Source organism: Natator depressus, chromosome 6 (genome assembly GCF_965152275.1).
Source record: "Natator depressus isolate rNatDep1 chromosome 6, rNatDep2.hap1, whole genome shotgun sequence".
Lineage (NCBI taxonomy): Eukaryota > Metazoa > Chordata > Testudines > Cheloniidae > Natator > Natator depressus.
This window is the reverse complement of record NC_134239.1, coordinates 82,472,724-82,500,306: the sequence shown is the minus strand read 5'-3', so window position 1 is coordinate 82,500,306 and position 27,583 is coordinate 82,472,724. Positions and strand designations below refer to the sequence as shown.

Here is a 27,583-nt window from a genome sequence, read left to right as displayed (position 1 = left end):
TTTCCGCCACAGCTCAAGGGAAAGGGGTTTTATTCCCAGTATTTCCTAATACCAAAAGTAAAAGGGGGCCTCAGACCCATCTTGGATCTGCGCAATCTCAACAGGTTCATGAAGAAACTAAAGTTTTGAATGGTCTCTTCAGCCACTATCATCCCATCCCTGGATCCAGGAGATTGGTATGCTGCCCTCGATTTTAAGGACGCACACTTCCACATTTCCATAATCCCGCCCCAGAGGCACTTCTTAAGGTTTACAGTCGGGAGTTCCCACTACCAATTTACAGTACGACCGTTCGGCCTATCATCAGCACCTTCGGTGTTTACCAAATGTATGTCAGTCATGGCCTCTTTTCTGTGGAAAAGGCAGTTTCAGGTATTTCCTAACCTAGACGACTGGCTAGTCAAGGGTTGGTCCAGAACACAAGTGGATCAACATGTTTCCCTCATAAGATCCACCTTCAATGAATTGGGTCACCTCCTAAACACTCAAAAGTCAATGCTCATCCGTACTCAGAGAATAGAGTTCATAGGGGCAGTGCTAGACTCGGCACAGGCCAGAGTGTTCCTGCCCCAGTCCTGCTTCCAGGCTATTCACGACATCATATAGGACCTCAAATGATTCCCTATAACCACAGTAAGGAGTTGCTTAAAACTCCTAGGTCACATGGCATCTTGCACGTATGTAGTGCAACGTGCAAGGCTCCGACTCAGACCTCTCCAAGCTTGGCTGGCATCGGTGTATCAATCAAGTAGGCACAGTCTAGACATGGTGGTTACCGGACGTTCTCAAGTCTCTTCACTGGTGGCTTAACCCATACTTGGTGTGCTCAGGGGTCGCATTTCCCAAACCCTGTCCATCCCTATGTCTGACCACTGACACCTAATCCATGGGGTGGGGGGCACACCTTGGGGAGCACAGAACTCAGAGAACTGATGCTTCACATCAATTTAAGGGAGCTCAAGGCAGTCCGGCTGGCATGTTAGGCTTTTTGGCCTCTCCTGAAGGGCAAGTGCATATCAGTCCTGACAGACAAAGCAACAGCAATGTTTTATATCAACAGATGGGGAGAACACGCTCCTCTCCCCTGTGTCAAGAAGCCCTCAAGCTCTGGGAGTTCGGCATAGCACACTTCATACCTTCAGAAGCGTCCTATCTTCCAGGGTCGCAGAACGAACTAGCAGACCACCTCAGCAGGTCTTTTCACAATCACGAGTGGTCTGTCCACCCGGATGTAATAAACAATATCTTCCAGCAGTGGGGAGTTCCCCAGATCAATTGGTTCACCACAAGGGCCAACAGGAAGTGCCTACGATTCTGCTCCTTCCTAAACAACAGCCCGGATTCATTGGCAGATGTGTTTCTCCTTCCATGGAAGAACTGCCTATTCTACGCGTTCCCTCTCATACCGCTGATTCACAAGGTCCTCCTCAAAATCTGGAGAGACCGAACCTCGGTGATCCTGGTGGCACTGGCCTGGCCACGTCAGCATTGGTACACCACGCTACTGGAGCGATCAGTGGACACTCCAATCGCTCTACCACTAGTTCTGGACCTCATCACAGAAGGCCTCAACATCCCAGTCTCGAGTCTCTCCACCTCACTGCTTGGAAGCTACATGGTTGACCCCGCTGAGCTTACATACTCAGACACCCAACCATGGATAAAATGCTGTATTATTTTGATCCTTGATTCCTGTAGTTCTAGATTTGCTACTGAATCTGAGTGCATCTATTTTTAATCATCATCATAGTAAAACGTAGCTCTTACATTCCCTGTGTCATTCAGTGCACTCAAAGGGATTTGCAAACATTTAATCCTTAAAACCACACCTGTGAGACAAGTGTTATATGTATTTTATGGCTGAGTAAAGTGAGGCAAGTGCGACATATAGATTAAATTGCCCAAAGTCAGGCAATGATTTGGTGATATAACTAAAAATTGAACCCATCAGTGCTGGCTGCAGGCCCCCCTGTTCTAACCAATAGACTTATTCTCTCCTATGTTGATGGATAAGGTCGAAGATCTAGTAAATTCAACCATGCAAGAAGTGTGAACAATCTCTCAGAAGTACATATTATTGTGAGTCATATTTCTGTTCATTTAATGTATAGGTATGACTAAACAGGCACTTTGGAAAAGAGGTAGATTAGGCATTTCTAGAATAAATAACAGAAATATTCAAAACACAAGACCTGGGCCAAGTCTACCCTAGAAACGTAAGTCAACCTCTATTAGGTTGACTTACAACCACCTCAGTAATTATTGTGGTGGTTCATGTCCACACGACCCTCCTGTCGGTGGTGTGCATCCTCACCAGAAGCACTTCCACCAACTTAAGAGGGGCTGGGGGTGGGGAGGTTGAGAGCCTAGATGCTCATCTCCGCATGCAGCTCCTCGCTCTGAGCCAGACTATGTCCTGGGCTCCCCACTCCCCATGGAGAGCCCTGCAGCTGCCCTGAGGTTCCCCCTGGGGAGCCCAGCGGCTTTCCCAAGGATCCTGGCTCCCCACCGGGAGCTTGGGAACCACCTGGACTCGAGGCGCAGAGCTCCCTGCCAGGAGCCTGGCTGTGGTGGGAAGCCTCCGTACAGCATTGGACTCCCCACAGGGAGCCAGGAGCCTTCGGGTAGCAGCCCAGCTGGCAGTGGGGAGCAGGTTGTTGGGCAGGCACGGCACAGCCCAACTCGGAATAGGGAGGCTGGGCAGCAACTGGGCCGGGAATGGGGGGCTGGGGTGAGCTGGGCTCCAAGTGGGGTGGGCGCAGCCTGGCTGGGAGCAGAGAGCCTGGAGGGCAGCCAAGCTCTAGCTGGAGCTAGCTCCAGCATGGACCCATGAAATTGATTAGAATTACAGCCAACAGCCGATGTAAGTAATTTACTGTCTACATGGGCACATCATTGTCCTAACGACACCAACGTAAGTCCTACATTTCTCGTAGAGATGGAATTATTATGTTGGTGTGGTAGGACTCTTACGTTGGCAGGAACAAAGCGTAGTGTTTACAGTAACATAATTAGGTTGACATCAATTGCCTGACATCGACGTAACATTATAGGTCCAAACCCTGGTAGTAATGGGGGACGTTAACTACCCAGATATCTATTGGGAAAGTAATACAGCACAGCACAGTTCTTGGAATGTGTTGGAATCAACTTTTTGTTTCAAAAAGTAGAGAAAGGGGACAGCCATTTTAAACTTGATTCTGACCAGTGGGAAGGAATTGGTTGTGAATCTGAAGGTGGAATGCAGTTTGGGTGAAAGTGATCATGAAATGACTGATTTCATGATTCTAAGGAAAGGGAGTGAGAGTAGCAGAATAAGGACAATAGACTCCAGACTTTAACAAACTCTGAGAACTGGTACTTAAGGTCCTAGAGGAAGAAAATTGAAGGAATAAAGGAATTCAGGAGAGCTGATGATTTTGTAAAGAAACAATATAAAAGGCACTACTGTAAACTGTCCTGATGCAAAAGAAAGATAGAGCCATACTGGCCTCTTACTATTCTTCCTATCAGGAGCTCTTTAATAACCTGAAAATCAAAAAGGAATCCTACAGAACATGCAAACATGGACAAATTGCTAAGGAAGCATACAAAGGAATACTGCAAGCACATAGGGACGAAATCAGAAAGACTGAGGTATAAAATCAGCTACAGCTCGGAAGCATATAATAGTCAATTAGAAGACGTTCTATAAATAAGTTTTAGGAGTAAGAGAAAGACACAAAAGTGTAGATCTTCTACTGAGCAGGGAAGGAGATCGAATAACAGATGACATGAAGAAGGCTGAGGATTTAATGCCTAGTTTACTTGAGGCTTCACTAAAAAAGTTAACTGATCAAATGTTTAACACAATATTAACAACAAGGGAGAAAGGAGCACAAGCTGGAACAGGGAAAGAATTGGGTTAAAGAATAGACAAATTAGATGTCTTCAAGTCAGCAGGGTCTGACGAAATTCACCCTAGCGTACTTCAGGAACCAGCTGAAGTAATGTTGGAACCATTACAGATTGTCTTTGAGAACTTATGGAGGATGGATGAGGTCCCAGAGAATTGGAGAAGGGCAAACATAATACCTGTCTTTAAAAAAAGGGGAACAGAGGACCCAGTGAGGTATAGACCAGTCCAACTAACCTTGATAGCTGGAAAGATACTAGAATAAATTACTTAACAAAAATTTGAAAGCACCTAGAGGATAACTGGGTTATAAGGAATAGTCAGCATGGATTCGTCAAGAACAAATCATGCCAGACCAACCTAATTTCTTCCTTTGGCTGGGTTATTGGCCAGATTATTTCCTTAGTTTTTCATATGGAGAAATAACTGTAGATTAGGTTTAATCTTCAAAATGACATTATCTAAAATGGTCTCAATTATTTTTTACTATATATTCTGTATAAATGTATGTAAAGCTATTACACACACAAAAATACATTAAAAGAACATTAAGTTTGCAAAGTCAAGCACTGAAAAGTGAGGAAATGCAGTCTCCTTCCTCCAATCCACTGTCTCATTTATCACACATCTTCCAGCTTCTGCAACAAATGATGCAGAGGCCCTGTGGACAACCCCATTCAATCCCACTGTACTCTTTCACTATACAACCCTGATTCATCCCCAGAGCAGGTCTGTACTATGCACTGAATGAGGAAGGGATCCTGTGGAAAAAATTGTATGTGACCATGTGATTAAGCGCTCTATCATAATGCTTGTGCACAAGGGCCCGAATTAAGGTTGCACAGGTATTTCTCAATACTGACATTTCTTGACTTAATAGTGCTTGATTTTGCTACTTTGATGATTTTAAGAGTTTTTTTGTGTATAATTTCTTAGGTTTTTTTAAAAAGCCATCTGAAAAATCAGCAATTCCATCACATGGCATCATACTATCCTCCAGCTGGTTCATCAGCAAGGTTGAACCTTGAGATCCACCTTAGAGATCTCTGCCACTTGAGTTAACAGAGTAACTGTTAGCAGTAGTTGGTTGGCATCCGCTCTGTGGACTACACTAGAAGGGGACGAGGTGCAGTTTACCAGTGGGTTTCACAGATATTTGCAATGTTGATAGCAGAGGGACTCAGATATCTTGGGTTCCACTCCACACTCTGGAGGAGAGTGTTCTCTCATGGTGTCAGAGCCTACTACCTGTTGGTCCTCCTCAGCCTAGTATTGTCTCTTCCCTACTTTGGCTCCTCGTTCTAGTCCCATTCTGCTAGTCCTCTTGCCCAGCAAGTCCTAGTCTTGTCATCTGGGGTCCAGTTCCAGTCTTATTGCCTAGCTAGTCTCATTTCCCCTCTTCTGTATCTTCATCTAATCTCTCTCCGTCCCATCCTGTTTCCTCCACTGGCTACCAGTCCCAGTCTCCATCCTTGGGCTCCTCATCCATCTCAGTTCCTATCCTTCCCTGGCTCTTGGTCCAATTTCCCCCCTCCCTGGCTCCTTGTGCTAGTCTCCTTGTCCAGCTATTCCCAGTGCTCTTCCCACAATTCCTTGTCAGATCTGTTTAGTTTCCCAACCTGCCCCCACCCCCAAAGATCTATCCGTCACTAACACCCTGTCTCCTTGCCCAGTCAGTCACAGCCTCCCTTCCCCCAGTGGCTCCCAGTCTCCATGCCCAGTCTCTCCCACTTCCCGTCCCCCAACTCTTTGTGATAGTTTGTCTTTCTTCCCCTCCCTTCCAGTCCATCTCTCACTGGATACTTCGTCCCAATTTACTCCATTCCTTCTCTCTGATCCAGCTCTTGTCCCCGCTGCAGTTGAGTCAGGTGGCTTACTTCTCTATGCTGCCTGAATGCCAGCAGGGGGGTAATTGAAAGCACAGAGGAGAGAAGCTCCCTGCTGTCAGCCCGCAGCTGCCAGGACCAGCAATTCTATGGGAAGCGCAGCTTTGCCTCTGTAGCCTTAGGCTGAAGCATGTTCAGTCATTCTGTAGGGGGTGAATGCACAGTTTGGTCCCACCTAGTAGCTCTGAGGGGCTGGAGCATGCTCAGTGAGGATGAAATCTTTAGACAATTTAGCTGCTGCAGTGACTGATAAGAGAGAAAGAGAGAGATCCTTCTGGAATGCATAGAGCAGGGTTCTCGAAGTCGTGGCCCGTGAACCATCTGCAGCCCAAGAACCTCCCCACTGAGGCCCGGGGAGAAGAGACGCAGGCAGACACGCTGCTGGCAATCTCTGCAGCAGGCGCCGCCCCCTGCAGCTCCCATTGGCTGGGGGAGAGGAACAGAGGTATCATCATTAGTTGCCGGACAAAGTCAGCCATGGAGGCAGCATCGTTAGTTGCTGGGCAGAGTCAGCCATGGAGGCAGTGTCACTTTTTTCCTCGATGAATATAAACAAGTCAAAATACTGAACACAACTATCTGATGCACCCCTTGCTGCAATCCTGAAGGTTTCAACTGCTTAGTCACTGAGGCCAAACATCAACAAACTGACAGCACTGAAGCGTTGCCAGGTGTCTGGCCAACACTAAAATCTCTCTAGGAGGCGAAGAATTGTATAAAGTTGTATGACAGTTTTATTATTTCTAAGAAATTGGAAATAAAAAATACAATATAAATGTTTTCTTTTCTGAACACCATCTTCACTGACGTTATTGGCCGCTGGGAGGATTTGAGGACTGGCACTGGCCCTAAGGTAAATTGAGTTTGAGACCCCTGGCATAGAGGTATAAACACCCCTCTCCCCTGTGTACATGACGGTCAGTGCTCCCAGCTGGTCTGGCCTCTTCCTGTTGCCCCCTTGGCTTTACTTAGGTAAGTCCATCCCTCTTTCCCCTCCCTCGTAACCCAAAGGACCCTTAATGGAGCAACATCCCTTTCTCCTGTTGGACAAACAAAGACCCACCACATTCAGCTGAGGTGAGTGCATCCTTATAAATTTGTTTCAAACTACAGTTGTCCTCTAACGGAACTTTTAACACTGTGCTGCATTAGAATTTAAACTGTAAATTATCCCCTGCCGATATGACAAAGCTTCAAGAAGTAAACTTTTGTCAACAAAACACTGCATGCTTAATGTCCTCCTTACTTCTTCCTTTTGTTATAGTTGATGATGGTGCTGCAGAAAAGGAGACCTTGCCAGAATTTGGAGAAGGCAAAGACACAGGAGGACTGGTGCCTGGAAAGTCATTAGTCTTTGCAACGCTGGAGTTGTGTGTTTGCATTCTAGTGAGGCAGCTCCCCCAGCTTAATCCTAAAGTAACTGGTAGCCCTGCAGTTAAAGCTGGAAAACCTCAGTTGTTGTCAGAGAGTGGAAGTAGATTGGTATCAGCAGCATTAGTTATCCTCTCTGACATTCCGTCGGTCTGCTCTCCTGAAGGTAGGATATGGTTGGTACCAATATGTGATTTTGTTACAAGGGAAGATTAAATGAAAAGATGATAGAGTAACATATACTTACTACATAACTTTCTCTGTTGGATAAATGCTGGGGCAAGGTCTTGGAGATTTTCTTATGACAATTTTCCAGTTGTTTTTGTTGTACTCAAAAGTTAAAAAAAAGAAAAGAAAAGGCTGATAGTTACAGAAGCAGTAGTGTGAGAGTGTAAAGTAGTTTTCAGGACTGAAATACTTTTCTCCTGTCTTTCCCCTGTAAAGCAGTCCGATTAATGGACACATTTTATTTCACATAGATATATGTATGTAGCTGCATGCTTCCTTTATAGATCCTCAATTTAGGAATTTATAATACAGCTGTAAAAGTGTGCTCCAAAGGGAAATGTGCCATATCATCTTTGTCCAAAAGCCATCTTGTAAACTACAGAAACACAAAATAGGAAAAAGAAAAGGAGTACTTGTGGCTCCATGAAAACCTGGATTTGTGCTGGAAATGGCCCAACTTGATTATCATACACATTGTAAGGAGAGTGATCACTTTAGATAAGCTATTACCAGCAGGAGAGTGGGGTGGGAGGAGGTATTTTTTCATGCTTTTTGTGTGTATATAATAAGATCTTCTATACTTTCCGCAGTATGCATTCGATGAAGTGAGCTGTAGCTCACGAAAGCTTATGCTCAAATAAATTGGTTAGTCTCTAAGGTGCCACAAGTACTCCTTTTCTTTTTGCGAATACAGACTAACACGGCTGTTACTCTTAAACCTGACAAAATAGGAAGATAGTGTTTATCTGACCAACACCCCAGACTTCATTTTTCACAGTCACCAAACCTTTTTATATTCTTTTTAAAATAATATAATTATATCAAATATGTATCTATCGTATCTTGTTACCTTTCACTGTTATTACCTTTGTGCTTCCATAACCCAGCTTTTTCATATGTTGCTGAGTTAGGTCTAATTTAGATTGTAATTTCCTTGAATCAGAGCCCTGTCACTGTATTTATGTAAAATACTGTTCACACCTACGGTACTGTACAAACTATAAATCCAGCAATTCCTATCCTTTGCATTTACCAGCCCCTTTTCCCACTCATTTGTACTCTACTATTGAGTCCTTGTGTCATGGTCACTGTCCTGCCAGCCCAAAGGGATGAGGATCTCCTTTTGGAAACAGTCACCAGCTCCCTTGTTCAATCATAAGGATTAATGTTGAATGGTGATGGACTTTTGTTACCTTCAATCCAGTGATTTTCATCTTTCAGAATGACAAGAAAAGAGTTTGGACATGGCCTTGTTAGGCTCTGAGAGGCACTATTTGTGAGGAAAATTAGTTTCCTCCTTGGGTTGAATTTGCTCCCTGCTGCATTTTTTGCCTTTAGCAGTTCAGGGAGTTTTATAGACAAATTACTTGCAGGATCAGATTAAGTCAAGAGATCAGGACGTGGAATTGAACCCAGGCCTCCTATATGGTAGTGCTTATGTATAATATAATCATAATAAATGGACTGGTTTGCTGATCTTCAGTAGCTGTTCTTCCCAAGTTCCTGCAGTTAAGTTTCAGAGATTTTTTTTTTTCTTTTCTTTTAAGGATAAAGGACAAGAACCTAGGGCACCAGTTCAGTAATGCATTTAAGTACATTTCTATTCATTCTGTTTTGCTGAATAGCGATGGACTTAAGCACAGTCAAGTCAAGTGTGCACTTTGACTTTAAGCGTGCGCTTTGCTTAATCAGGTCCTAAAATAGTGCACAAAATGTATAGGTGGACTCTACTCCATTGGCTTCAGTAGGATTCAGGTGTCTGCACTAGCAGAGCCCAGTCTAAACATTTAAACACGTTGGAACATAGGCATTGCCATATTGGGTCAGACCCAAGTTCTGTCTAGTTCAGTATTCTGTTTCCAACAAAGGCTAGCGCCAGATGTTTCAGAGGGAGAAGTAAGAACCACACTGTAGGCAGATGTGGGATAACCTGCTCCTCACATTAGGTGTGATGCTTTCCTAAATTTTTGTTAGCTATAACTATTATAATTCTAGATATTATTATGCATGTTCAATGTCTTATCTCTTCTTTTAATCTTGCTAAATTCTTAGCTCACTGACTTCCTTCAGCAAAGAGTTTCACAGTCTAATTATGTGCCATGGGAAAAGTATTTCTTTTTATCAGTTTTGAATTTGCTACCTGTTAATTTCATGGAATGTCATCCCTGTTCTAGTGTTCTGAAACAAACACAACAGAAGCTCCCAAACTACCATCTTTATTTTGTGTATTATATTATGCCCCTTCTTATTTGTCTCATTTCTACAATCCAAATCTTTTTTCGTTCTTTTTTTCATATGCATTTTTCCACATCATTATCATTGCCTTTCTCTGAACACCCACTAATTCTGACTTTTACATGATAAACTTTAGGTATGTGAGTAGTCCCAGTGAAGTAAATGACTATCTGACTTAAAAGGAGAGCATCTCTTTAAGTAGCCAATCTGCCTCTATGTTTGACATTTGACATAAAGTCACATGCTGTTTAAATACTTTTTTCTGGAACCAAGACTTACAATAAGTAGGCAACTTTTAGAAATGAAAACGGTTTAGACATTATATATAAAAAGGGAATTGAAGAAAAGTGATTTATAAAATAACAAATTCTGTAAGTCTTTCGCTTTATACAGTGACATACCAAGCATTTGTTTTGTCTCATAGGAAGTGTTTCCGTACTCCCTACTATCCTGTACCTAATTATTGGAGTCCTCAGAGAAACTGCTGTGAAATTGCCAGATGGCCAGTTACCTTTGACAGTTGCTGCATCTTTACAAGCTCTTAAGGGGATATTGTCTTCTCCTATGGCTCGAGCAGAGAAGAGCCGAACTGCTTGGACTGAACTTCTTCGTAGTGCTTTAGTCACAGTTCTTGACTGTTGGGATCCAGGTAACCAAAAATGAAAAGGGGACAATGAAAAGATGCTTGGCGTAGATAAAATTCAGATAACTCTAGAAGATTCAGATGGTGGTGGAAGAACTGAACTACTCTTTGTTAAGATAACTTAATGTCTGAGGGTGAAACTTACTTCACCCACGTAGTCCAACTTTAATATTCTTAAGTACAGCCCATACCCATTTCTGCTACTACAGTCTATAGGTTGGAGTGGTCACCAGAGTCTCTCCTTGTCTCTTTTGTGGTGTAGTAGTCACTGGTGTAATGGGAAGGCAGATTTCATGGTTCCTCACGTGGTTTACACCCAGCCTCAGCCCGTTGCTGTCCTCTGCCCCAGCCTATGTTGGAACAGTGCACTCAAAGGGTGTATCCACTGCAGTGGTGCTCCCCCGCAGAGCTCTAATGTGTGGAAGGCTACATGCTTATCCTCTGTACCAGGGCCACAGGTCAGAATTAAAACAGCACTTTCACCATCGGTGGACCTATCTGCTTTCCTTTGGATGAATAAGCTTAGGGAGTCTTTCATGCAGGTCCCCACATCTGTACCCTAGAGTTCAGAGTGGGGAAGGAACCCTGACATTTGCCTAGTCTAGACATGGGCTTGCAGGTGTGGTAGATAATTACACACTTAGAATATCTGCAGATATGTTATGTATTTTATGAGAAAAGAATTTAATTCCTCAGGCCAGCTGATACTTTTTTTCCCAAATCTCTCCAATTATCAGTGTATTACTGGTAAACGGACTTCCAACTGAGTGCCATGTTCCATGAGTAGTCACATCAGAGCAGTACAGAGATGGACTATTACCTCTCTCTGTTCTGTGATGTGCTGCTTCTGAACCCAAAATTACACTGCCCCTTTGTTTTTGCAGGTCTGTTGTCTCCTATCTCCTGCAGACTCCTGTCTAATTTGCTGTCTTATCACCCCTTCACTATGTCTTTCTCAACATTACTGCTTTGTTTTTTCTCTTCTGAATGGTTATGATTATTTTAACTCCTTTTACACTCCTGAAACATTATTAGCTTGCATTTGTTCAATCTTTGTCATTTTATTTTTTTGACCATGTTTCTCATTTCTCTAGGTCTTTTGGTATCACTTTTTCTTTCCTCATTGGTGTTTACAACACCCCCAGTTCAGCATTATCTGCACATTTCTAACAGGCAGCCTGTGTTCCAAGTCATTAAAGAAAATGTTAAGTAAAACTGGACTTTCCACAGGCTTCCTGGACACCACTTTTCAACTTGATACATTGTTAGTCAACACTACCATGTGTTTATGGACTTTTAGTGTTCAGTGTATATGACAGCATTCCTCTCCAAGCCGATCTGAGTTAATTGTGAGAGTGAGATTTCATGAGGCAGTATCAAATGCTTTGAAATTCAATTATATCTAAAATACTGCATTACCTCACCCATTAATGTTTTAGTCAGTTAAGAAATGCAATTAAGTTTTGTAAGACATAACCTTAAAAAAAAATGCTGTTCGTTCCTCATGATTCCAACTGATTTTGTTCTAATAGTTATGGCAGTTACCCTTCAACCCACTGTAAAATACAAATTCCAGTAATGAAGAGGAATTTTTTCATGTATCTCTAAGATTTTAACATTACATTTGCAGTTCCTATTAATAACTTTAATAAAGTGCCATGCACATGCCTCAACAAGTGGAAAACCTGATGAGACCAGTGGGGACTGGGACAGCCTCAGTAGAAAGGGGGAGGAGAATACTTGCTGGGGGGATGCAGGAGCAGCCTCTTCCAGATTCTAGCCACTCATTGGCCAGCCTGGGGAGGAAGGGAGCTGATGGGTCCCTCATCTTCCCCTTTCAATAATTTAAACCCTAACCCAGGCCATGTGGAACTTCTTTTTGTTCCATTCCAGCTCCTATTATGCCTACCCCCACCCCTATACTGGTGGCTTTGGAGCTGTGTATTGCAGAGGCTGTGGGTCTGACCAATCATGTGGGGTCAGGAAGGAATTTATTCTAGGGGCCAAATTGGCAGCAGCCTGGGGAGGTTTTTTTGCCTTCCTCGCAGCATCCTGAAGGCACAGTTAGGTTAAATAGTGGTAGGATTTAGTAATTAGTGATAGTGCTTGGCAAGGATGTTAATTCCAGTGCGATTAAAAGAAACGATTCCCTGAAGTAAAATACTTGGGATTTTGTTTATGGGCCTTGTGCTCACATGCTGAGATCCTACCCTTTAGCACCCTCAGTCACCTTTGTCAGGGGGAGGATGGTAGGACTCCAGAAAAGTGAGCTGAGTCCTAGAGGTAGACTAAGGAGAGTCTACCCCCACTCTGGAACTACTTAAAATGTCTGGTATGCAAGTATGGGTGACAAAGCCGTAGTGCCCTTCCTCTGTGACAGGTTTAATAAAGTTGCAGCCTGCTACTTGAAATCCATCCCTGTGTATGTCGTCATTTGCTACCACGTCCAGATCAATTGCCATTGGTTTTAGATTCTTCTGAAAACAGTTGTATCAGTAAATACAAAAGAAAAATGTTTTCTTAATACAAAATTAATGTGTTTGCACCATTGTATAATTCCATTTAGACATAATATAGAAAATGCCATGCCAAAAAATGTTTCATGAGCACTTTTTACATCACTTTAGAACATTACAATTTGCAATATTACTTTCAGAATGTGAATTTGAGACTGTTTTATCTTTAGTAGATGGAGCTCAACAAGAACTTGATGAAGTCAACCTGCTTACTGCCATTACAGTATTTATTTTGTCTACAAGTCCAGAAGTTACTACCATAGAGTGCCTTCAAAAGCGTTGTATTGAGAAGTTTAAAATAGCACTTGATTCAAAAGATCCTGTAGTAAGTACCTTTTCTAGCTAAAGGAGTATTTAAGTTAGAAGCATGCTAAAGTTCTTCTAGCACATTTTCTGTTAAGCTGTTTCACTGGACCGAACTAAGTGTTGATTTGAAAGAATTTTTTTTAATTCTGTCCCATTTAGATCTGTTGTGTTTTAAAGTGCAATTTTAAACTAGTTGGCCAGAGCTAGTGGGTCTGTGCTGTGCCTTGCTTTTAACTGTTGTTCATTAAAATGTTCTGTATACAAATGAAGTATTTTCTATATTATTGTTTCACCATCTGGGAAATAAGAACTCCACGCTTTGATAAATTGATAAGAAAGTTATCTAGTTTTGCGGACATTTCCTTAATTTTCTCTGTGCACTTATTTTAGACCTTAAGGCAATACGCTGCCAGGTCATCTGTTTTGATTCTCTATCTGTACTCTTGACAGAAACAGCACATTAGGGGGATTTTTGTCTTGTTTCTTACATGGTGGAAGTATACCACTATCATAGCGGTTCACCCTTTATCACACTGAAAGTGCAGCTTTAAAGATGATACTCCCTTGGGCTTTTGTTAATTAAATAGTAGTTCCCCAAATGTGGTCTTTATATTGACCAGTGTGGGAGTCCATCGTAAACCAGGTTTTTTTTCCTCCTCTTTCTATACTGATTTATCAATCAGAAAGTCAGCTTTATTTAATGTTTAATTATCAGAATTGATGACTCACTGCTAGAATATTTACTTTTTAATATTTACTTTTTAAGTCTATTGCTATATGTCCAATTTTAGAAGTCTCCATTTTCAGCAGGATGGCTTTCACTAATAAGAATTTCAGAAAGCCAGGTGTAATTACAAAAAAAGAAATAGTGACACAGGGTGAAATTTTCAAAAGCATCTAACTAACTTAGGCACCTCAGCCTTTCAAAAGTCCTATAGACACTTAGACTCCTAAGGCATTAAGTAAGCATTTCTATTGTAAGCCCCTGCTTTTAGTCGTGTAGTTTTCTCCAAAAAATTCATTTTAACATGGTTAGGAAACCTAGTGGGCTCATGAGCCTAAAACTCTATTTAGACATTTTTAGTTATGAGTGCAAGATGTGTTTTATGGTTTCTTCGTTACTTGTTAAAATAATTCTGAGATACTTTTCTGACATCATTTAACTTTTCAAAGTGTGTTTTATCATTAGCTAATGAAAAGTTTCTCTTGCCATGTGAATTTTCAAGCTTTTGTACACTTTTTTTTCTTTTAAAAACTTTATCTTTAAAATTGTTTGAAGTGCCAAGGCATTCTGACATGTAGTTTTAAGTGTAACTTTGTTTACATTCAGTATTGTAACTGTAACTTTTCCCCTTTAGGTACAGCTTAAGTGCTATCAGCTGCTGCTTTCCATCTTTCAATATCCCAACAAAGCTGTCTCATATCCTTACATTCATTCTTTGGCACCATCTATTATGAGGAAATTGCAGGAAACAGAAAAAACAAAGCCTGAGAATTCTGCTGAACTGCAAGTCATTCAGGAAGGAATAAAGGTGGTCGCAGCTCTCATAGCCATTGCTGAGGAAGAACATCGTAAGTCCCTCAATTCCAATGCCCTTTTAATGTCTTAAGGGGCTGTCGGGAATCAACTAAAACAAAATGTATTCCCCCATAATTATAATTTTGAACAAAATTTATTTATTAGTTATGCTAGTTAACAGTGTGTCTTAGAAAAATGTTGACTTTCTTTCTGTGCTTAGTAGTCATTAGGATTTGAAAACTTTAAAAAAAATTATTTGATATCTAAGTATTGTTTTTAATTTTTATAGGTGCTTATTTGGTGGCCTGCCTCCTGCCCCTCCTTATTTCCTTTCTTTTGGATGAGAATTCTTTGGGGTCAGCCACAAACTCAGCAAGAAATCTACATGAGTTTGCTTTGCAAAACGTGATGCAGATTGGTCCACAGTACTCATCAGTTTTTAAAAAAGTAATGGCTTCCTCTCCAACTATGAAAGCCAGGCTTGAATCAGCTGTAAAAGGCAATCAGGAAAGCATTAAAGTCAAGACAACACCTAAACATGCAAAGAATCCTGGGAAAAGTTCAAGCATTCAACTAAAGACCAACTTTCTCTGACGTATCTTAAGCACTTTGATAACACTGCAAAAAAGTCCCTTTTCATTTCTAATTACAGTAGTCAGGAAGAGTTGGCTTCAGTTTTAGCTCAATTTTGACTTGAAATCCAGATGATTTTTTAAAAACAACATTCTTTAGAGATTTGCTTTCTATTAAATATAATTGACCTTTTAAATTTGAGCACTCTGAGTAAAACGTATCAAACGTAATATAAACTATATATCTGCATTAATAAAATAACAAATCTGCAAGAACCGTGCATGTCTAATATCAATACAGACAAGAAATAAGACTTAAATATATTGAGGAGCCAGCCGTTTTTATTCATTAAATAAACTGAATTATTTTTGGCAATACTTGTTTAAAACAAAAGTTACTGTGATTATTGATTTTGGATTTAACTGGGGCATAAATTTACTTGCTGTTCAGTCTTTAAGTACTAATTTAACATACTGCATATATTGAATGTCCTTGTCATCCTTAAGATAAATTATTGTTGAGCTCTAATATCCCACTACATTTAAGGTAACATTGACTTCTTTAATTAAATGCTAATAAACTCTTGAGCTGTCCAAGATATAGCAATATAATACTTGCTGTTATATTACAGCTTCACAATGCCTGTTCACTTTGGCCCCAGTTCTGCAGGGACTTGCAGTGTGGGACTAATGTGCTTACAGTTAAGGCACATGTGTAAGTGTTTGCACAACTGGTGCCTTATTGCTTCATATAAAGCCTCACTTTTCAGGATATACTTTTTGGTTTAACTTTATATTATGCTAGCCAGACAGTTGAAACTTACATAACCTGAAAAGGACAGCAGTTTTGATGCACTGTGCCTCTGATTCAGACATCTATCTATCTAGCTGCATCTATTTCATGATTTTTAAATGATCAAGTCTCTATACGTGACTCTCACTAATAATCATATCTTTTCAAGGAGGGGTGGAAATGTCTGAAGTTAGCTTATCTTGTGTCAAAATACAACAAACTTAAAGAAAAAGTACAAAAATATAATTTTTATCAAGGAACATATTTTAATGTAGAAAAAATGTAACTACTAAAAATGCAATGGCTATAAAGTATTTTCTAATGTATTGCCTTTTTTCTTTTGTGCCAGTATTAGCTCACTAAACCAAATACTGTCAAAATGAGTATAGTATTTCCTTGTTAAAAATTAGTCAAGAAAAGAAAAACATCTACGGAGCTGAGAAACACACTGTGACTCAGGAAGAGTGTGATGTACTGTATTTTATTATAAGATTTGTATATAAATACTATTGTAAATTGTACAGCATTAACCATTTGATCAAAATTCTAACAATTCATTTTTCTAATTCACATAAATAAACCTAATTTTCTTCAGTTAAGTGTGTTTTTCATTTTACCTGATAGAAGGACTTTCATTTATTTCGAGTTACTTTAAAAATCTGGATTTTAATTAATATTCCCAATCAATACAGTGTCCCTATCAGAACCTCTATATTTACCATACATATTTACCATAAGATGTAAAAATGCAAATAGAATAACTCAGAATTAACAACTGCCAATGAGAGTTTAAAAAAAAACTCCCTATAATGGGGTGAACAAGCCCCCTCAGGGTTATGACAGGAACACTCCTAGAGCAGCGCTAACCTGTTCCTGAGGAGGAAGTGACCTTGGGGGATGCAGACTGACCCAAACTTTAGGGGCCAAAGATATTTTGGCATCCAGTGGGATTTTAAAAAGCATCTAGGTGCCTAACTTCCTTAGCAACCTCTCTGCATCTTTAGTCTCCTAAATACCTTTGAAAATCTGATCCTGCAACAGGAGTTCCATGAGTACTGTGGATTGGAACTGTCTCTACCTCTAGGACATCTTTCCATGTATTGTTTTTTGAAGAATTCTTTTTCCTTGGAAAAACGTGAGATCTGTTGTCATTCTTACCTAAGTCAGAGGGGAGTTCTCTAGACTTAGAGCTTTCTCAGCACTGCCCGTCTCCTGATCTCATAAATTTCATCTTTGGAGTTGACAGTTTTATATTTCTGGAGGAAAGTAGTTGCCTAGGAAGATGATTGTTTTGGACAGAGGAGGTGAGTAGAGAGGGTGCTCTCAAATACCTTTGGGCCAATTTCTTGGAGGGTCATAAAGAGTCGTCCAGACTTTGAATCTGACATGGTATTTTACAGTGTAATGAGCAGAGCACTAGGGTGATGAACTCTTGGGCAGAAGTGTTGCTGAGAAGGCAGGCTGCTGCATTTGGAATCTATATTAGTACTTTTCCCCCTCATTTAATATATAAAGGATTGCATCTACATTTTTACTTTTAAAAAATTCTGCCTGTGCTAATTATCATTAATATTTTAATAGTAATGAGGTTATGACATTTTTCACCACTGACATACTTTTCTTAAAAACAGTTTCACATATTGCATTAGCAGCAAGCAAACCTGCTAAAAGGCAAGTAAAAAATAAAAGCATAAAAAGATTGCCCCATGTCTTTCAGAGAATTTGAATGGAATAGTTAACATTTTAATTGTCTGTCTGGAGGAGAGGGACTGGAGCTATGTGGTTTGGCATTTGGTGGTCACTGTCTTGAAAGCCCAGATGGAGCACATGATTTGTTATTTTTGGACCAGGTTTGCCACAACAGCTGTCTTAAAGGTAGATTGCAGTGAGTTTAGAATCTGTCCTTTTGAAACAGGTTATTAAATCAAAATGGAATCACATTTACACCTGTTTTCTACCACTTAAATCTGAGGGGATCAAGGAAGAAAAAGTTTGTTCATTGCTCTCTGGATTCACCTTGATGCTCATTTACAATTTTGAAAACCCCTTTCTTCCACTATCTCACCTATATAACCTAAACTTGGAAGTAAGAAAAAGATGGAGAAAAGAGAGAAACATCACTAACTTTTGATATGCAGAGTTTGGAACAAAAACAGTCTGACAATTATTTTATTCATGTAAATATTAGAAAAGTTCATGTACTAAGTCTGTGTGCCTTGCACTTTTACACTTCATACCTTAAATTGAAACATATTACATAAGTAAGATCACTGATTTCCCTTTGTATGAATTACCCTATTCTTGGACTGATCTTTCCTCACTGAGTTAGACCTAATCTCTGAGAAACTGAAGGTGTCTGAAATTTTGGTTGATTCAGTGCCAGGTTCTTGAGCATGTTTGTTACATCAGTTTTAAACCAAGTGGCAGCATTCACAATTGTCATATTGTGTCCACTCCTTTAGTCACCTATTTTCGGCAATGTGTTTTTTGCACTTCTATTCATTTCACCCTGATGCCAACCTTTTCAAGTAGGGAAATCAAAATATTTCCCTTTTTTGTATTTAAAAAAATACAGTATTTATTAATGCATTTTAATGTAACACTGGAAGTACAGATATAGAAAGAGAGAGCTTGGAATATATTTTAAATACTATGCCAAAGACAAAATCATTTGCCATAATATTGACACGCTGCAGTTTTGTTTAAAGTCACGTTTGCCGTAGTCATTTAGGAGTATCCTGCAATTTTTTGTAAAGTTGTCATTAAATTTAAGCAAAGCATGCAGAACTCTGTAGTTGTCCAAGTAGTCTTTACTATTTGCATGTCTAGAGTAATTCATAATCTGACTCTAATTTTGTATGCTTCAGCATGCACTTGGCTACAAACTGAGATGCCAGAAATATTTTAAGCTGTGAAGGTCAATAAAGCTCAGACTCATTTAGACTGGTGCAATATCCCTCACAAAATAAGATGATTTCATGTAGAGGAGGTATAGCAGTCCTATTGGAAGGGTTTGCTAATTATTGGAGTTTTTGTGGGGATCTCTTCCCAAACAGGGCCACAGGAGGGCTGATGTGGGTCACTGGGAATAGGAAGAACTGGATGAACTGTAGAATCGGAGTCACCTTGTCAACTATTTTGTAGTCATAGTAATAATGCATGACAGTAGTCACCAGTGATCAGGCAGATATTCAGCAGAGTCGGGGGGGTGTGGCAGTGATTCCTTTTAGAGATACATGAACAACTGGCTTAAACTGTCTGCAGTCCCATCTAAAACTCTATTCCTAATATATTTTTTAAAAATTGATTTTAATTGTTTGTATAGAAAAGAAAAACACATAATGAAACAAAACACCTATAAATGCATGCATAAAATGGAATTAGCATAAAAAAATTCAACATTCATTTTTAAACAAAAAGCAAAAACAAACCTGAACCTGTACAGGTCATGCAGGGTATCACATATTAAAGTGACTAAATGGATAAATAAATGAGAACATAACTGATGAGTATCAGGGCTAATATATACTAAACTACAAAAGTATGCAATAGTTTCATGTGTGACCAGACAACCTCATATTTTTCCAAACCTTTCTATTTAAACAGTCATTTTTCACTTAATGCAGTAGTAGAAAGCTCACTGAGCCTGTCTAAAACCTCTCCAACGCATCATCAAGGATCTACAACCTATCCTGAAGGACGACCCATCACTCTCACAGGTCTTGGGAGACAGGCCAGTCCTTGCTTACAGACAGCCCCCCAACCTGAAGCAAATGCTCACCGGCAACCACACACCACACAACAGAACCACAACCAAGGAACCTATCCTTGCAACAAAGCCCGTTGCCAACTGTGTCCACATATCTATTCAGGGGACGCCATCATAGGGTCTAAACACATCAGCCACACTATCAGAGGCTCCTTCACCTGCACATCTACCAATGTGATATATGCCATCATGTGCCAGCAATGCCCCTCTGCCATGTACATTGGTCATACTGGACAGTCTCTACGTAAAAGAATAAATGGACACAAATCAGATGTCAAGAATTATAACATTCATAAACCAGTTGGAGAACACTTCAATCTCTCTGGTCACTCGATTACAGACCTAAAAGTGGCAATACTTCAACAAAAAAACTTCAAAAACAGACTCCAAGGAGAGACTGCTGAATTGGAATTAATTTGCAAATTAGATACAATTAACTTAGGCTTGAATAGAGACTGGGAGTGGATGGGTCATTACACAAAGTAAAACTATTTCCCCATGTTTATTTCCCCCCCTGCCCCCCCCTCACTGTTCCTCAGACGTTCTTGTCAACTGCTGGAAATGGCCCACCTTGATTATCACGACAAAAGGTCCCCCTCGCCCTCCGCTCTCCTGCAGGTAATAGCTCACCTTACCTGATCACTCTCGTTACAGTGTGTATGGTAACACCCATTGTTTCATGTTCTCTATGTGTATAAATCTCCCCACTGTATTTTCCACTGCATGCATCTGATGAAGTGAGCTATCGCTCACGAAAGCTTATGCTCAAATAAATTTGTTAGTCTCTAAGGTGCCACAAGTCCTCCTTTTCTTTAAGCCAGTCTGTGTACTCTAATTTAGAATGCGAGGCAAAATTTGTTTAGCAATGATGCCTTCAGCTTCCTGAGATGTAGCTTTAGTCTCATAGCAGATCACATTATGGGCTTTCTAATAAAAGGCTTTTATACAACAAATGTGCAGTGTGAGTTGCTGGTTTCGAGCCAGCTGAATCTAAGCCAGTCAATGTACTTTCTTAAACAGTTTTAAACTATTCTAACAAAGAGTCTGAAGTTTTCCTCTGGTGAAAAGTTGGTGGTTGGGACATGGAACCTTAGTGAGATGAGAAAATTGGAAAAAATTATGCAGAAGACCCCTAGAAAACGAGTAGTGTTCAACGTTTACCCAAAGAGTTTAATGTTACCTTGATGTATATGATCCTTATTATGCTTTCATTTGATATCCCAAAAACAGAATTCAAATATCCCCCAAAGGTTTTCCCTCAAAACAGCCCACCTGTTCACACCAATCTGTTCTCCTCAGGTATGGGTCTGCAAGGGGGCTAAGGGAATATCTTAGAGGATACAGATCAGCACTCCAATAAGTGATTGACACAAGTAATATCTTTTCCAAAACAAAGTATCCTTTATTGGTGCAAACACAAATCCCTACACACAAGCTAAAAGCACCCAAACTACAACAGCATAAAGTTAAGATGATCCTAAGTGGCTGCTCCCTGCTTCAGATGATCAGTCTTCCAAAGGTTGCTGACAACTTCTGGTAATAGTTCTTAGATGTTCTTTAGGTCAAGTCTCATCTCGCTCGGGTCTCTGTCTTTTCTTGGTCTTCTCCCTCTCGGTCAGTGACAGACTTCTCCTCCTCCTCCTCCACCTGCTCCTGTTTCTCTTCCACCTGCTTCTGTGTGTCTGACACTCTACGCTTGACTGACAGTTGTTTTGCTTACATCTTTCTGTCAGCACTCCGCCCATACCACATCGCAACGTTGTTTCTCATGGACCGAATTTCATGATCAACAGTTACCTCACCACTGCATTTCCCTGCCAGTTTCTGCCCCCACCAGTTTCAGAGCTGTGACCAGTCAGCCTCCAGCTAACCGTGGGATGGTACCTTAGTGATGTGCTTGCCTAACTCAAAATGGAGACAAGGAAACAAAATGGAGTCACTCAATCTCCGGTATCACCTTGGACACAGAGTATCATAAAAAGGCAGATTTGCTGTCTTGTATCTTGAATTTAGTGCTACTGGGCTGCTGTTCACTGAGGGCCCAATCCTGAAAACAGTTACTTTATATCCTTAACTTTGAGCACAAGTAGTTCCACTAAGGCTTGATTATTTCATTTGACAAGTGAAACTCTTCTTAAAACTCAAGAAATTAAGAGAACAGTTGGTGAGTTACAATTGGTAGGGCAGTTCTTAAAAAATAAACACAGTAAAATCAAATTTAAACTGCCCTTGCTCTGTATTTTATACAACCATGTGCTTAAAATCTAACTTTTAATGCATCTATTCCCCTCTCCTTGGTAACCTCCTAATCTACTGCCATAGAAATTTACTAAAACACAGGATTGCAGTTCAATTATCTGGAGACTAATTATAACTAAGGCTTACCTCCATGGCATTTTCTACCATTTTTTCCCCTAGCCACCGGGCGGTGGGGGTCCCCGGAGCTCCCAGACTCTGTGGACTGCAGAGGGACCCTAGAACTCCCAGCCCCTGCGGGCAGCGGGGGGACCCCGGAGCTCCCAGCCACCGCAGGAAGCAGGGACCCCGCTGTGGGTGCTGGACCCTCCTCCCTCCCCATTTTATCAGGGATATTTTTAGCAAAAAAATCACAAACAGGTCATGGGCTTCGGTGAATTTTTGTTTATTGCACCAGATCTCTCCGTGATTTTTACTAAAAATATCTGTGACCAAATCTGAGCCTTAATTATAACACGTGATTCCTATTTACAGGTTCAACCCAAGCTATTTAATAATGGGATATAGCTACAGGTATATCTATAAAAGTGGAAAAGGCATTTGCCATGATGCCTGATAAATAGGGGGGAGGGATAGCTCAGTGGTTTGAGCATTGGCCTGCTAAACCCAGGCTTATGAGTTCAATCCTTGAGGGGGCCATTTAGGGATCTGGGGCAAAAATTGGGGATTGGTCCTGCTTTGAGCAGGGGGTTGGACTAGATGACCTCCTGAGGTCCCTTCCAACCCTGATATTCTATGATAATATGCAAGAGATCAGGTGAAACATATGCATGTAACTTCAAAATTCAACTATATAGTTATGTAATAGAGAGTAAAGAAAGATTTGATGTACAATAGAACCTCGGAGTTACAAACACTTCGGGGATGGAGGTTGTTCATAACTCTGAACAAAGCGTTATGGTTGTTCTTTCAAAAGTTTACCATGAACACTGACTTAATACAGCTTTGAAACTTTACTATGCAGAAGAAAAATGCTGCTTTTAACCATCTTAATTTAAATGGAACAAGCCCAGAAACTGTTTCCTTACTTTGTCAAATCTTTTTTAAAACTTTCCCTTTATAGTTTTAGCAGTTTACATTTAATGCAGTACTGTACAGTATTTGCTGTTTTCCCCTCTCTTTGCTGCCTGATTGTGTATTTCCTGTTCCAAATGAGGTGCATGTTGGACTGGTCAGTTCATAACTCTGGTGTTCCTGACTCTAAGGTTTTACTGTATTTAATTTATCTTCTGGTTTGCAAGTCCCAAAGACTGTAAGGATGCCAATGTTAGGCCTAGATGCTTTGCACAATGTTATATAGATTTTTCTCCCTCTGTCTGATGTACAGTTTGTTAGTATTTTCTACTTCAATATTCTGCATCAGATTCTAGGGGGTCAGGGTGACCTATTACATATAAAAGCAAATGGGAAAATGATATCTAAAAGCAGGGTTCATGTGTCTTCTAAACAGATGAAACCAAAAGCCAGTAGTTCTTCGAATGATTGCTCATGTGTATTCCACAATAGGAGTGCATGCTCGCCACGTGCACCGGTGCCGGAAGTTTTTCCCCTAGCAGTACCCTTAGGGGGGAAGTGCCCCACGCGACCCCTGGAAAGGCGCCTGCCTGGTGCAGTATAAGGGGAGCTGCTCCCTCCCTGCACCCTTGGTTCCTTCTTGCCGCCAGTAAAGGTGCGTTGGAACTACTCTGCTCCAGCTTTGCTGTCGCTTATCCCCAGAACCGTTGGTTCGTTCAGTGTTAGTACCTGTAGGTAGTTAGCTGTTTAGTTAGTCAGTGAGCCTGGGCCGGGGCATGCCCTGCGACCCAGGATTTAAGTTGCGTGGCTCTTGTAGGCGTTCTATGCCAAGAAGTGACCCGCCCGGACTGTTTGCGCTGTTCAGGAGAGACCCATATTGGCGAAAGGTGCAAGATTTGCAAGTCGTTTAAGCCTTGGACCAAAAGAGAAAGGGATATTAGGCTCCAGGCCATCCTGATGGAGTTGGCACTGACCCTGACTCCAGCACACTGCTCCGAACCAGTACCCGGCACCACAGCATCAGTACACGGCAACCCTCCGGTGCCATTGACCAGTCGGCACCGCTGTCCATCCACTGGGCATGCCAAGAGTGCCAGAAAGCTCTTCGCAGCTGCACTGGGGGAAGTCTGGCACAGAGGCTAGGCCCATGTCGGGCAGTCCTCGCTCCCCACCGGGCCCCAGGCCTCCGACTCACATTGAGTGGGGTAGCCCGGCCCCTTCAGAACAGGCCTCTCCGGATGCCTGGATGCTGTCCACACCTGAAGCCCTCCAGGCGGGCAGGGACGTTATGTCCATGCCGGTGCCCAGAGCGCTGCCGATGTTGGCCCCATGCTCCAGAGGCAAGCTGCCGCTGGGATCTTCCCAGTTGCCTCCGGCCCAGTACCGGTCTTGGTCGAGGGAACGTTCCCGACACCGACCACCCAGCGACTGTTTGGGGCAGAGTCCATGTGGATCGACCTCAATGCCGACCAGACTTTGTGGCTGGGTTCCGGCCAGCCGGGACTCTCTGCACCGCTCATCCTCAAGGAGCGAATATTGACAGGACCGCAGCAGGCGTCACCAACGGTCCTCATCTCGGAGGGGGTACCACAGTAGGTCATAGCACGGTCGTCGATGCCATTACTGCTCAGACTCCTGCTCCAAGTCTCCACCAAGACATCGCAGCCCCGGGTGTCGATCGTCGGTGTCTCACCGTCATGGGTCCACCTGTCGAGGCTGTTTGCAGAGCAGCTGTTACCGTCGGTACTGTTCCTCCACATCAAGATCGCGGTCCCATGGCTGACGTAGATCCCAGCACCACCGTTCCTCTCGGTCCAGAGACAGCAGCAGATCTTACTCCAGCCCGGCCTCTATTCGTAGCCATCCTTCGATGCGCCAGGCCAGCCAACGCGAACAGCCGGCCCTGCCGGTGCCACAGCAGATGCAGTGGCACCAAGCGTCGTGGCCAGCCCAATGGTACCAGTGGTCACAGTGGCCTCTGGTGCAGCCCCGAGTGGGAGCTGGCTCCGTGGCTGGAGCTTCGGAAGTCCGACCAGGTGGTGGACCCTCCGGTGCCGGCCAATACCCAGAGCACCACAGCGGCCTCCTCGCCCCGCCTGGAGGAAGCTATTGTGGCCCCGCCCCCCCTTCACCCTGCAGGAGGACTTCAGGGCCCATCAAGAACTCTTAAAGAGGGTGGCAGCAAGCCTCCACCTCCAGGCAGAGGAGATGGAGGAGCCCTCAGACTCCCTGTTTAATGAGCTGTCCCCTTTGGCACCGGGTAGGGTGGCATTGCCCCTCCATGAAGGGGTGGCTAAGATTTCAGATGCCCTGTGGCAAACACCGGCTTCGTTGGCCCCCATCTCTAAGAAGGCGGAACACAAGTACTTTGTACCCACTAAGGAGCATGAGTACTTGTACACCCACCCGGCGCCCAACTCCCTGGTGCTCAAGTCGGGCAAGCACAGGGAACGGCAGGGTCAGCCAGCCCCGACCCCAAAAAACAAAGAGTCTCAGAGACTGGACTCTTTCGGAAGGAAAATTTATTCATCTTCGAGCTTCCAGTTACAAATGGCAAACCATCAGGCTCTCCTGGGCTGGTACAAATTCAATCTGTGGGGCTCCTGCCCAAGTTTGAGGACTCCCTCCAGGAGCGTGAAAGGAAGGAGTTCACGGCGCTAGTGGAGGAAGGGGCAGCAGCTGCTAGAGCATCCCTGCAGGCAGCCTCGGATGCAACAGACATGGCCACATGATCCATGGCCTCTGCGGTGTCCATGAGACGGGTGTCATGGCTCCTGCTCTTTGGGCTGTCCAGCGAGGCGCAGTCTTCCATGCAGGATCTCCCGTTTGACAGGAAAGCTTTATTTGCAGCGGAAACAGATACAAGGCTGCACGGCATGAAAGACTCCCACATGACCCTACAGACTCTGGGCCTCTGTGTCCCAGCTCCACACTCCGCTGGTTGGAAGGCATGAGATGCGATGTCCTGAGGTTGGGGGTTCCACAACCACCACTCCCAAGAGAAGGAGGCGGGTGGTGGTGGTCGGGGACTCTCTCCTCCGGGGGACTGAGTCATCTATCTGCCGCCCTGACCGGGAAAACCGAGAAGTCTGCTGCTTGCCAGGGGCTAAGATTCGCGATGTGACGGAGAGACTGCCGAGACTCATCAAGCCCTCGGATCGCTACCCCTTCCTGCTTCTCCACGTGGGCACCAATGATACTGCCAAGAATGACCTTGAGCGGATCACTGCGGACTACGTGGCTCTGGGAAGAAGGATAAAGGAGTTTGAGGCGCAAGTGGTGTTCTCGTCCATCCTCCCCGTGGAAGGAAAAGGCCAGGGCAGGGACCGTCGAATCGTGGAAGTCAACGAATGGCTACGCAGGTGGTGTCGGAGAGAAGGCTTTGGATTCTTTGACCATGGGATGGTGTTCCATGAAGGAGGAGTGCTGGGCAGAGACGGGCTCCATCTTACGAAGAGAGGGAAGAGCATCTTTGCGAGCAGGCTGGCTAACCTAGTAAGGAGGGCTTTAAACTAGGTTCACCGGGGGAAGGAGACCAAAGCCCTGAGGTAAGTGGGAAAACGGGATACCGGGAGGAAGCACAGGCAGGAACGTCTGTGATGGGAGGGCTCCTGCCTCATACTGAGAATGAGGGGCGATCAGCAGGTTCTCTCAAGTGCTTATATACGAATGCACAAAGCCTTGGAAACAAGCAGGGAGAACTGGAGGTCCTGGTGATGTCAGGGAATTATGACGTGATTGGAATAACAGAGACTTGGTGGGATAACTCACATGACTGGAGTACTGTCATGGATGGTTATAAACTGTTCAGGAAGGACAGGCAGGGCAGAAAAGGTGGGGGAGTAGCACTGTATGTAAGGGAGCAGTATGACTGCTCAGAGCTCCGGTACGAAACTGCAGAAAAACCTGAGTGTCTCTGGATTAAGTTTAGAAGTGTGAGTAATAAGAGTGATGTAGTGGTGGGAGTCTGCTATAGACCACCGGACCAGGGGGATGAGGTGGATGAGGCTTTCTTCCGGCAACTCGCAGAAGCTACTAGATCGCACGCCCTGGTTCTCATGGGTGACTTTAATTTTCCTGATATTTGCTGGGAGAGCAATACAGCGGTGCATAGACAATCCAGGAAGTTTTTGGAAAGCGTAGGGGACAATTTCCTGGTGCAAGTGCTAGGGGAGCCAACTGGGGGGGGAGATTTTCTTGATCTGCTGCTCACAAACAGGGAAGAATTAGTGGGGGAAGCAAAAGTGGATGGGAATCTGGGAGGCAGTGACCATGAAATGGTTGAGTTCAGGATCCTGACACAGGGAAGAAAGGTAAGCAGCAGGATACGGACCCTGGACTTCAGGAAAGCAGACTTTGACTCCCTCAGGGAGCAGATGGGTAGGATCCCCTGGGGGACTAACATGAAGGGGAAAGGAGTCCAGGAGAGCTGGCTGTATTTCAAGGAATCCCTGTTGAGGTTACAGGGACAAACCATCCCGATGAGTCGAAAGAATAGTAAACATGGCAGGCGACCAGCTTGGCTTAATGGTGAAATCCTAGCGGATCTTAAACATAAAAAAGAAGCTTACAAGAAGTGG

The 27,583-nt window shown here is 42.9% G+C and overlaps 1 protein-coding gene across 7 annotated transcripts in view; it reads left to right on the top strand.

Moving 5' to 3' along the window:
• HEATR5A (HEAT repeat containing 5A) overlaps positions 1-16,494 on the top strand; it is a 128,136-nt gene extending 111,642 nt beyond the window's left edge. For 5 of the 7 annotated variants that reach the window (XM_074955815.1, XM_074955814.1, XM_074955819.1 and 2 more), the window contains 5 exons: positions 7,046-7,318; positions 10,040-10,264; positions 12,945-13,099; positions 14,439-14,652; positions 14,889-16,494. In XM_074955815.1, coding sequence (XP_074811916.1) covers positions 7,046-7,318; positions 10,040-10,264; positions 12,945-13,099; positions 14,439-14,652; positions 14,889-15,193 — 1,172 coding nt within the window. In that variant the 3' untranslated portion in view covers positions 15,194-16,494. The remainder of the gene's footprint in view (positions 1-7,045; positions 7,319-10,039; positions 10,265-12,944; positions 13,100-14,438; positions 14,653-14,888) is intronic. The other 2 variants (XM_074955818.1, XM_074955820.1) reach the window with 1 other exon arrangement.
• Positions 16,495-27,583: the final 11,089 nt, after the last annotated feature.